The 12107-nt window shown below is 38.9% G+C and overlaps 1 protein-coding gene across 1 annotated transcript in view; it reads right to left on the bottom strand.

The window, feature by feature from the left end:
* The window catches only part of ADGRD1 (adhesion G protein-coupled receptor D1), a 550408-nt gene that overhangs the window by 504177 nt on the left and 34124 nt on the right, over positions 1-12107 (bottom strand). The window contains exon 3 of the mRNA XM_075274895.1: positions 4481-4597. Coding sequence (XP_075130996.1) covers positions 4481-4597 — 117 coding nt within the window. The remainder of the gene's footprint in view (positions 1-4480; positions 4598-12107) is intronic.

The raw sequence follows: 12107 nt of genomic DNA, 5'->3' as shown, positions 1-12107 counted from the left end.
CCAAAAGTTCCTTATTATGTCTGACTTTTATAATTATACGCTAAGCCCTAATGATACTTCAGTGGTACCAGTAACATAATTAAACAAAATTGCTCAAATATGAATGGGTCAAAGTTGAAGGACCCCACTAGGCCATAAATGTGGTAAGCAGTGCAGCATGGGTAGCATACACTGGAAATAAACAGTAGATCATTGTTACTGGGTCCTCATGTCAATAATATCTGCGGACAACTTTATATTTATGAGGGCAACCTTTCTGTTCCCTAAAGTCTACATGTCTGATGTTTTGTATATCTTGAAAGTAAAAGTGTCCATATAACCGAATGTTTGGCTTTCCATTTTTCTTTCACCCAATAACTGCCAGTGGAGGAGAATTAGGACACCCATACACCCTTATTTCCTTTGAAAACAATGGTTTTAACCAAGGTTTATCTGATATGTAGGACCAATGTAACAAAGGTAGGAGGTATCTGACAGCTGCATGACTAATAATTCTTCCAATTATCAAAATGGAAGACCCATTCTATTAGTCAATAGTAGCAAAAGCTGTCTCTGCTTTCACATGTTATATTGTTAGATATACACTTTAAATCTTTATAAACTATGGATAGAGTACTACAACAGTCCTATGTAAGTTGTTTTATAGCTGTTGGCATGTTCATGTTTTCCCATTGTTTGCTTTTAATTATCAAATTGCTAATGCAATGGAAAGTGCCATCTTTTTCCCACTAAGTCATTTAATGCTATGTCTTACAACATCTTAGTAGTAAAATGGGGCGTTGTTCATGATGATGGTAGCACATTGGCAGCTCTTTTAAATTTTAATAACTAATGCCTCTTACCATCAACATGGAAGACAGATATTGGCCCATTACTGGGTACATAACATTACTGCTAATAGCCCATTTTCACTAGCTATACTTGATTTTCATGGTTTAAAATTCACTGTTTTGTACTCTTACAGAATCCTACAATATTTACCTCCTGCATGACAAAGTATGTTGAGAGATATAAAGTTCAATAACAGCTGTAATGATCACATATGTACTGCAACATAATTACATATAATGATGAAAGACTCACAGAAGCGGATGTCATGAAGAAAGATGAAAATGAAAAATTAGATGAATACAAAAACATTACAATATAATTATATGGCTTACATTTACTCACTCAATGAGTATTTAGATACACAAATTGATTAAGTAGTGCTAATTTATAACAATTACATCAAGGTATAGCTATTAAATGTAACACAAGTTTCACCAGTTTAATGTCTTTTACAACATCATTAGGATTCTTACACTATATATACATTTTAAGAGAATTTTACCCCTAGAATTAAGAAATCAGCAGTATATATTAGTCCATTAAGTTGAACTCATCTGTAAAGTTGTTACAAATGCATTATAGTATAACAATTTACATTTGCCTTATTGGAAATTTGGGTGATTTTGTTCTCCACTTGACCAGGGAAGACATTTCAGGCTTTTACATTTACTGGTCGGGAAACTTAATCTAATCTTTAAATTATCCTAGTAAAACCATCTACTAAAACCGTGTATGGGCTTTAACAGTGAACAGTTTAGGAATTGGGGGAGAGCAGAAGCCTAAAACGTGGACAAAGAGGCATTTTCTCTAATGGGATGTGTTATAAAGCTTTGTTTCTTCCCTAGTGCTACAGATTTAGAGAAAGTTGTTTAAGAAAGTTATTTCAATTATTAAAATATCATTCCATTTTATTCTGACATTTGTACCTAATAACTAGTATTGTCTGTGCTTGTGTGTATGACTGTATGTGAGACAATATAGGACAATTCAAAAGAGTATGCTGGTTCCTAGAATTATATTACCGTAACTATTGTATGGAGGACTGGATGGAAAATCATATCCCTAGATATTATATATCTATTATCAAAAACAGCTGGACTAATAGTGTTAGTTTATGTAACAATTTAGAGCAAAGACATTCTGTACTGAGAACAGAGAAAACAGCTTGACTAATACCAAGAGCATCTTGAGATCAGCTGTGATCTCTTCTTCTCATGATATTGTCAGGGCATCTGTGTAGTGTTAAATCAAACACTAGCATTATAATCACCAATGTAATGTTTGTTGTGGAAGGGTCTCTCATAAAAAGTGTGCTAAAGCTCATGTTTTACTGGCAATACTCTTTACAATACGTCCATATGAAATGTCTTAGAAAAAATTTGTGGTTCCAAAGGAGCCAAAAAACAAACAAGATCAAAGGTTTATTAAGATACATGACTCCAGGGCGCAGGGATATAAACAGATACAGGGAAGGAAATAGATTTGGGACCTCAAAAGAAGATTTATCTTTGTAAACTGTAAAGTGCAAAGTTCAAGAGATGTTTAGTAGGCACTGAAGCATTATCAAGTGACTGTACTCTACAGAAAGTATGTGAGAGATAGGGCCATATGATTCATTGTACAATGTCCTACAATAAATTGTGGGGTGATATCTGTCCATATAAAATAAGCTATAGCAAAAAAATTATACAGCACCTGTAATGTCTGTAGAGTAAGCAGTTGACTAGGTCACTTTCACTAATAGATCATACTCCATGTTGTGGGGGAACTACAGGGCCTGTGACCTTAGGGGTCCTGTGGGTCCCTGCTACTTTTTATTTTTTAAATAGGTCATTACCTGCTGTAGTTACTCACAACTTCAGGACATCACTGACAAGGGGTACCCTGGAGGGCTGAAATAGAGGCAGATGTGGCCATGGACAGGAGTAAGTAAGTAGCACAGTGGAAAGAGTATTTGCAGGGCAAATACGTCCAAACTGAAACTACTGTTATTATATTCTGAGGTCTCTTCAGACCCCTGAGTATAACGATCAGAGACTCTGGGAAGGAGATCAAACATAAAAAAGAGTGTTACCTCAACTGGGCTCCACATTAGTTCTTGGGCTTCTTCAACAACGTCATAGATATCATGTGGGTCATGCCAGTGTCACAACACATAATGAGATGTCATTGAAGAGGACCGAAGACGCTGGAGCCCAGTAGAGGTGAGTAATACTGGTTTTTTTTTGGTTGGATCAGCTCTCCTTGGACACCAATCATTATACTCTGCATTCTGAAAAGACCCAAAAGTATAATAATAGCTGGTTCAATTTGCCTAACAAATACTCTTTCCACGGAACTACTTATAATATTATTATTAATACTAATAATAGTCTGATGGTGTTGGACCATAAAAATTTGGAGTTCTACTGAACCCAAAATTTTTGCAATATTTGCATAGGGGCCACTGTGGGACATTATACTGTGTGGAGGGGGCCAGTGTAGGACATTATACTAGGTGAAGGGGCCACTGTGTGACATTTTAGTTTGTGTAAATGGGGTATTATACCATGTGAGGGCCATGAAAGGGAGTGCTATGAAGTGTGGGGGTGGGGGGCCCAAGTCAAAAGTTTATTTGGGGCCCAGTCTTTGCTGTCTACAGGCTCTGAGTTTCAATCAAATGTTTATTTTTTTAATTTTGTATCCTTTTATGCAGAACAAAAATTATATAAACGTTAAGTTTTTTTTAATAGAGATTGTGAGCCCCATACAGGGATCACAATGTACATTTTTGTTCTATCAGTATGTCTTTGTAGCATGGGAGTAAATCCACGCAAACACGGGGAGAACATACAAACTCCTTGCACATGTTGTTCCTGGTGGGATTCAAACCCAGGACTCCAGTGCTGCAAGGCTGCAGTGCTAACCACTTAGCCACCATGTTGCCCCGTCAAGTTAGACAGGTTGTCCAATCTAGACAATCTTTTCTTAAATCGCAGCCTGGTCAACTGATCACCAGGGATCTGGCTTCTCTAACCCCACGTAATCTGTGGAAAGCTCCAGATAGCTTTTCAATTTCTCTTAGCAATTTTTGCAGAGGAAAGGAAAATCCAGAAGGGAATTCCACCAATAACAGCAGGTTGCAGGTGGTTAGAGAAGCTGATCATTTGATAACATTCTGATAACCCAACTGACCTCTATGTAAAAAGGGTCTGTCTTTAGCTACCCCTTTAATTACATTGAAGATAAGTTAATTTTATACATGTTATTGACTGAACATTCTATGAAATTAAACTATTCTTCTTATATTCTTAAAATTGATATGTGAAATATCTTTTGTAAGGGAACAGTTGTTTCACAATTTACAACAAATTCGTTCACAAGGGTGGCCTGAAAATAAGATCTCAATACAACTTTATTTCCAAGCTAGGTAAATGCATGTATTAAATTCGACTGACTGTAAAATCTATGTTTATCAGTTGGAACTTTCATGACATGGCCCTATCACTAAATCCTGCATAGTGTATTTTGTAATAGAAATACTACTACATTAATCCAAAATGTAAAAAAAAACAAAATAATGCATTGTTCTTCCTTCAGTATGCTAGCTACACAAAAATAAAATGCTATACACAGAAAAGAAAATGAGTTGCCCTGGGACTACACATACTTCTATCACTTTCATTTCCAGAACCGCTCCTGTCGTCATTCGCCCTAGGTAACTCACGGATTCCATTCACCACTTCTAAGGGCCAGTAGTGCGATGCTGATTTCAAGACCTGAAAGCCTGAAAATATAAAGAAAAGTAAAATACAAATTAGAAACCTGACATTTTAAGACAGTATATTGGATGACACAAAATATATGTTTATAAGATCATGTTTAAGGAGTATCCTTTACCCCGGTTTAAAAATACTCTTCAAGGAGTTGGCCCATTTTTTAGTAAAAGCTTAGAATGGATTGTTTATTAATGTACATACCTACAACACCTAATATTTTTATACCTGTTGTTATTATATGGCACTATATTGTACTATTGTAAAAAGTTGGGTGGAAACCATCATTTATATACTGCGTGCTAAATGGAAAAAAACAACGATGACATGCTTATTATTCTGTGCAATAACTGACCCCTGCACCTCTGTTAAAAGCATTCATTGTTGATAAAAAAAATAATAATAAAAAGGATTTGACATAATAGTTCTCCATACTGTATCCCTATCATGCACAGCACCTCTCCATACCTTACACTGGACTACTGTCCCTCTTTACCCTTTACATGTGTATGGGATTAATGGGATGCAGCAGTGCTGGTGAGGAATGAAGAGGTACTACCTACAGTACTCCTATTTAAGAAAAGAAGGGTGACTAGGATCCTAGCTGAAGTATTCCTATGTAAAATATGTTTAACACAAGGTTCCTGCAGACAGGAGTCAAGACCACCTTCTTTCCTTAGAAAGGGCTGCTGCCTGTTCTTCCAAGAAACCTATAGACCTGTAAAAAGTATAAAGCAAGAAATAGCAGACTAGACAAAACATCCATAACAATAAATAATCCCCAGGCCCCATATTTAATGCCTCTGCCTGCAGAAGCTGTATTCAAGGAGGAGATGAAGTTAACACTAGCAGAGATCAGACTATGAGAAAGCAGGCAGAGGAAACAGTAACAAGGGTTAACTACACTAAGAACATCCTCACTTTAAGGCTTAGTTCACACGGAGTTAACACGCGCGCATTCTGACACGTATACACATGTCAGAATGTGAGCGCTCAAAACAGATCCCATTTATTTGTGTCGGCTTACTGGCGCTACACATTGAAATCAATGGGAGGCTTATATCCTCCACACAGAGTAACGCTCCGCGCATTTTGCCACAAATTACACGTGTAAAAATATACATGTAAAATGTGGTAAGCCATTGAGTTCAATGGCTTTTTTTTTTCGTATAACGCACGTAATTTTGTGGGCGCAAAATTACACACGTTATACGCCCGTAAGCCAACACATTGAAATGAATAGGATCTGTTTTGAGCGCTCACATTCTGACACGTGTATACGTGTCAGAATGCGCGCGTGTTAACTCCATGTGAACTAAGCGGGCTAGTTCACACGTAAATTACATGTGGCTTATTTTGGTCCAGAAAAAAAACGCTTCCTAATTAGGAAGCGATTTTTGGACCTTGCCTCTTTTTTTGGAGCGGTTTTTGGTTAAAAAAAAAAAAACGCTTCAAAAAACGCCAGGTGGTTTTCCCCTCCCCTAAAGTGAATGGCCACAAAAAAAAGCCTTGCGGTTCCGGTCGCTTTTTTTTTTTGCAAAATAGCAGAGGACCATAATTCCTTAGGATAATCAACATTACCTTTCAATTACCTTTATTACACATGAGAAACTCGAGCAAAAACGCAATGAAAAACTTAACCGAAAACTCATATGAATTTCCGCAGCACAAAACTGAAAAATGCAATGAAAACACATGTACGTTTTTATGTATCTGCATTTTTTTACGCTGTGTTTTTTGGCTGCGTTTCCGCCCAGTGGGGCCTTAGCCTTACTCTGGTGTGAGCTCATGGAATAAAAAATGAACCAATAGTTTATTAATTGATTTGCTCCTTCCCTGAGCTGACAGCAGTTCTATCGTCAGGACATTCTCTTCAAACAAACTGATCTACTAATCCCCTGTCTGGCCATTCACAGTGGTAATAACCTTTTTTAGGGTTACAGCTGCCTGCTTCCTACTGGCTAAATCTCTGCAATGCCAGGGAAATATAGCTAGTTTGCCACTTTTGGCATGCTTGCTCGGGAGGTACCAAACCCTGGTATAAAGTTATTCATTAACAAAATGGATTCAAAAATAGTAAACTGAGTGTTTCTTTCAAAAGAAAAGAAGAAAACATGGCTAACATGGCTAGCATACTGCACTGACACAAAAAAACAACAGAAATGAATCAGAGGTGACCATTGCAACCTGTCTTTTATTTCATTTTCCTGACAAATATGGGGCTGTGCCTATACACTATAGTATTTTTAAAGATAATATTTGATAACTCTGATGATGCCAAACGCATTAGAATTTTTTCTTCTCTAAGAAACTTTGTTGCAGCTGATATCATAAAAATGTCTTGGTTATTGATGTCATCGCTATAGTAGATTGCTGGGTATTCCTTACATCTCTCTTTCTCCAATCCTTCTTTCATCTGTCTTAATTTGCCCATTGACATTGCTTTAGATTAGAATATACATTCTAGGCCCAATTTCTTTTAGGTTGAAACTTCTATTTGATCTCATGGGTCTTCTGGAAAACAATCTTAGTTTAAAATTTTTCTTCTATTTTCATTATGTTTTGAGGTTTTGTAGCAATATAGATATGTGGACTTTTTAGGCCGCTCTCATATTCAGAATTCAATTCTTTTATATGATCTTTTTAATGTTGGCTTTTTGCAGCAAATGTCTCTCCTCTTTTGTATGTAATGACTAACTCAGAGTGGATTAGTTTATTGAAACAAAGCTTTGCACTAACCATATTAAGGATGTTCCATCATCTAGGACTACTGTACAATAAGCCTTTATAGCGACTTTATGTGAGTAGGAGACAAAAAGTTTCTAAATCATAATTGTTCTTAGAGTATTCTTCCATCCACATGCTATACATATTTTTATTGTGTGATTGACATTGTTCTTGTACAGAAGAGAGAATCACATTACTGTAATGACAATCTGTGAAACTATCACTTTTGATAGAAAAATAATTATATGACTCTAACGTCTGATTCTGGTCTCTTCTTATGGAAAGTTAATTTAGAAATGTGTGAAATAATGCTTTATTAATTTGAAGACATGTGAAGTAATATAAGTTGCATACATAGTCTTATCAACAGCTAAAATAAACATAAAAACAATAAGGATGCTCTGAGTTAGGCTATGTCCACATATAGGTCATGGCTTTTAACCTGAAGCCACAATACTGCTTGGAATGGTGGATCCCCATAGCGAACTTATGACATGCCCCCGCCCCTTTCCCGGCTGCCTATTCCCACGAACGCCCTCCCCCGTAGCATTCCTGCACACAGCATTATGCCCCATAGTGGCCCCTGTACACAGTATTATGTCCCTCAGTGGCCCCTGCACACAGTATTATGCCCCATAGTGGCCCCTGTACACAGTATTATGTCCCACAGTGGCCCCTGCACACCGTATTATGCCCCATAGTGGCCCTTGCATGCTTTATTATGCCCCATTGTGGACCATCCATGTACAATTATTATACCCAGGAAGGATACAAACACAAAAAAAACTGTTACTTACCTCTCCTGGGCTCCAGCGTACTTCTGCTGATGTCAGCCATCTTCAATGATGCATAAGGACGCAAGCCCAGGCCCACGCAACATCTGGGACATCACCCAAGAAAGCCTGAAGCTTTCCGAAGCCAGGAGAGGCAAGTAATAGAGTTTTTTATGTTAACTTCACCTCCACTGGGCCTCCGATCATTATACTTGGGGATCTGAAAAAAAAAAAACCCACCAAGTATAATGATAGTGTTTGTGGGGATCAAGGGCCCACTGACTCACTTGGCGATCCCGGCTCCTGCTTACAGCCACATCTGGAGAAGCAGAAGCGCCGGCGGCCGTAAACAGGAGCCAGGATCGGTAAGTAAATAGGGCCCATAAACTGCTAGAGTTACTCTAGCAGGTAATGGTCTATTAAAAAAAAAAAAACTGCAGCGGTCCCGTGCCCTGTGACAGCCGCTATCATTGCTACCCCGATAGTTACACCCCTGGTTCAGTCATATGGTAGATCCAAACAGCGACCAAATTGACTTATAATAAGGACTGTAGGAGTTCCACCATAGCTTTATTGTGGTAGGTAGATATCATGTGGACAGAGCTGTGTTGTTTTTGCTTCTTCCACTGTCCACATATACCAATTTAAACAAGGTCACACAGGTCCACCGCTGTACCAGAGGATACTTTGGTGGTCCCACAATGATTATCCCAAAAGGTCTAGAAACCTATAATAGCCACAATAACCAAAATAGTTGCACAATTCAATTTAATTTTAATTATAAAATTACAGTAACAGCAAAGCAGAGGATGTAATAACATATAACCAAAGTAAAAGTACAATACTGTACTCATCAGATTAAACCAGGTTTTTGCAGGAAATGTTACTTCCACAAGAAAAGAAGCATTGGTCATTTCTAAACTGAGTACATATCTCACAAAGAAAAAAATTCTAGGTTTAACTAGAATGAGTTTAGCTTTGCTTTGACTTTATTTCTGGAAATAATGTTGAAAGATAAATCTGATTTCACCAAGGGAATGCAAATGTACCGCTACAAAAATATAGAAAGATTTATTGTGAAGAAAAGCAAATATAATCCAATTTTATTAAAGTAAATAAATTTTACAAAAGAAATAAAATTGAAAGTGGCTGGCCCTCTTAGTAATCATCTAGGTGGAAAGGCCGCAGGAAAAAAGTTAACCTATTGTTGTGTAAAAAGTCTGGCATCAATGTTAGTGTTCCTGTCCCTGGCTTCCCATCATGCATTGCATATTCATTGACCAATTTCCAAAAGCCCTATTAGAATGGCAATTTAACAGTAAATTGTTGGGAACAAATACTTGTTCAAGCGCTTGTTCCCCACAATTGGCTTGTATAATAATGCTGACAATCAACCCATGAACCGGCATTTACTCATTCATCGGGTGATCGGCTGAACTCAGCATGACAGAAAGTCATGGCCCGTTGGCAGCACATAGGGCTTTGCTATCAATGGACAATAACATTACATGCTGGGGAACAATTGCTTTAGTGATCGTTCCCTTTCCATCGTCTATGCATCGGCTTGATTACCATGCCAATGCAGAAAGTGCTGATTGGCATATTTTACAGTCAGTCCGCACTCATACAGAAATATTGCACAGTCTAATAGGACCTTAAGTTACAGAAGATAGTTGTGACTACAGGTAGAACCAACATTCTGTAGCTGATTTTGAATGGGGCAGGAAAAGACTTATATTAGAGGCAGTAGAAGAGGATGAACTCAGAAGAAGAGTCCTTGTAACTATAAAAACAAAACTCTGGCCCCACAGCCTGTAATCTTTAGCAGCGTTTTTGCCACTAGAGACATGCTTCGCATGACAACACGCGGGGGAAAGGGAGACACCTATTGGTCAACTCCTTCAAGCAATATTTTTAACAAATGTATTTTAAAAAGTTTTTGTTGGTGATCAAGTTGATTATTATAGGAGCACAAACAAACCTATTAACGATCGCTACTACGTTTCCTGGTGCTCGCAGCCCAAGCTTGCATTCCAAAATTTTGGAAGTGAGTAGAACCTCCTCCTATCTCCCTCTGGATTTTGAAGGTCAATGAGATTATGAGAATGGAAAACCTCACTTCTTTCCTGCATGACACAGGTGAGGCCTTTATAACAAAACTTGGTTTTACTGGTTAGAATTTCAACGTTCTGCAGAATATCAGAGGCTTCTGGGCTCTGGACCACCCTACAGAGCTTAGATGGTGGATTATGAGTCCTAACCATGGTCCCCCACCATTGGCATTAGTACTACCAGTGTTTTTGCATCCACATCTGTCCTCACATGGTGATTTTCAGGCCCTTCTGTTTTGGATCTGACACGTGATGTCCTCCAGGCCCCCCTCTCGGTTACTCTGTACACTCCCCTATTACCCTCCTTTTTTTAAACTCTTTCCTCTCCTTATTTCCCCCTCCTCTCTTCTCTCCTCTCCCCTTCCCTCTCTCTCTCTCTCTCTCTTTCTCTCTCTCTCTCTGTTCCCCCTCCCTTTCCCTCTTTCTCTTCATATTCTTTATTCAATACTTATATTGTCTTGCTATTTGTGGCCGCTTTGGGTTCCCTTTGGTGGCTCTGGTCTGCATTGTTTATGTATTATATTCCTGTATTTAGGGTCTTTTATGTTGCTTTATACTGGAAAAATTCAATAAAATATTTGAGTTGAAAAACAAACGTAAGACTATTATTTAGAACAAAGTCAAAAGCAGACCCAGAAAATTAAAAACCTGAAAGATTAACTTCTGTTTCCCACAATCATTTTAGGAAAAAATCTTCAATTGTGGGTAAAATGTTTAAACTGTTTTAATAGATACTAATAACACATAATGATATCATCATGGCTTTATAAGGAGTTGGACTTGCCAAGCAATTAGGTTATACTAGCTTTTACCCGCAACTTCGTCTGCTGTGATTTGAGAGATGGTCGGACACAGATGTGTGAAACTGTGAGAGTACTTTAAAAATCTGGCCGGGATAGCAAATGTGATATGTTAGATTGTGTATGTAGTAATACAGACAATTTGTTGTTATTTTGAGAGAAAGGTTTTTTTAATTCAGCTGGTATATGGTAAAGTTGAAATGTACATACTGTATTCGGGAGCGAGGTATTTTAAGTTAATATACTTCATTTGATTGCAAGTGCCCATAGATGGCAATCCAAGTGTATTGCCGTCTATGGGAGATTGCAGCCATTAGCATCGGGCCTCCATGTGTACCGGAGAGCCGGTTGCTATGGAGACCGCTCCGCAACAAAGCAGTTGGCTGTACTTTTACATTCCCGGAGGATGTCGTGGAGGGCCGGGCCGCAGCATCGCTCCACTCCTGCCGCTGCAGGAAGCCCGCGGCGGCAGGAAGGTTGCAATCGTGCTCCTCTACCCCTTGCCCCACCGTATACCCGGCGTATAAGACGACCCCCAAGTTTTCTGAAAATTTTTTTTGGGGGGGAGTCGTGTTATACACCGGAACATGCAGTGAGGTTGTATGTCGTAGTGGCTGGAGGAGTAAATGAGGAACAGGGCACTGCAAGACCCTCAGCAGATAGCAGCTAATGTAATGTGCTGGCTGGCCGCCTGGCTGTGTTGTATAGCTGGGGCGAAGGACACAGGACAAAGAGCAGAACATAGTTTTCGCTTGGGATTGAAACATAGGCTACTTTTGGTGCCGCTAAACAACATGCTTTTTTGCCAGGAGAATCACAAAAGCAGGACTACCAACCCCAGCTGTAGAATCACACACACTTCCTCGCATTTCCCGCCACAAACTACCTGCACCCTCCTTATTGTCGCCTCAAGGGTAGCCCTATCCTCACTCAACGACATTTACATGTATTTGCTGACCTTACACAATCACGTTACGGTAATATACCTCAGCAGCCTACCAAAGCCGACGCTCTAGGACCGCCATGTTTGCTGAACATCAGCGCGACACTGCTTGGGCAGCGAGACAAACTACAGTGCACTGAGGAGGTCGCACGCACACTTCCTGCGTA

Source organism: Leptodactylus fuscus, chromosome 1 (assembly GCF_031893055.1).
Source record: "Leptodactylus fuscus isolate aLepFus1 chromosome 1, aLepFus1.hap2, whole genome shotgun sequence".
Classification (NCBI taxonomy): Eukaryota; Metazoa; Chordata; class Amphibia; order Anura; family Leptodactylidae; genus Leptodactylus; species Leptodactylus fuscus.
This window is presented reverse-complemented; position numbering and strand designations above follow the sequence as displayed.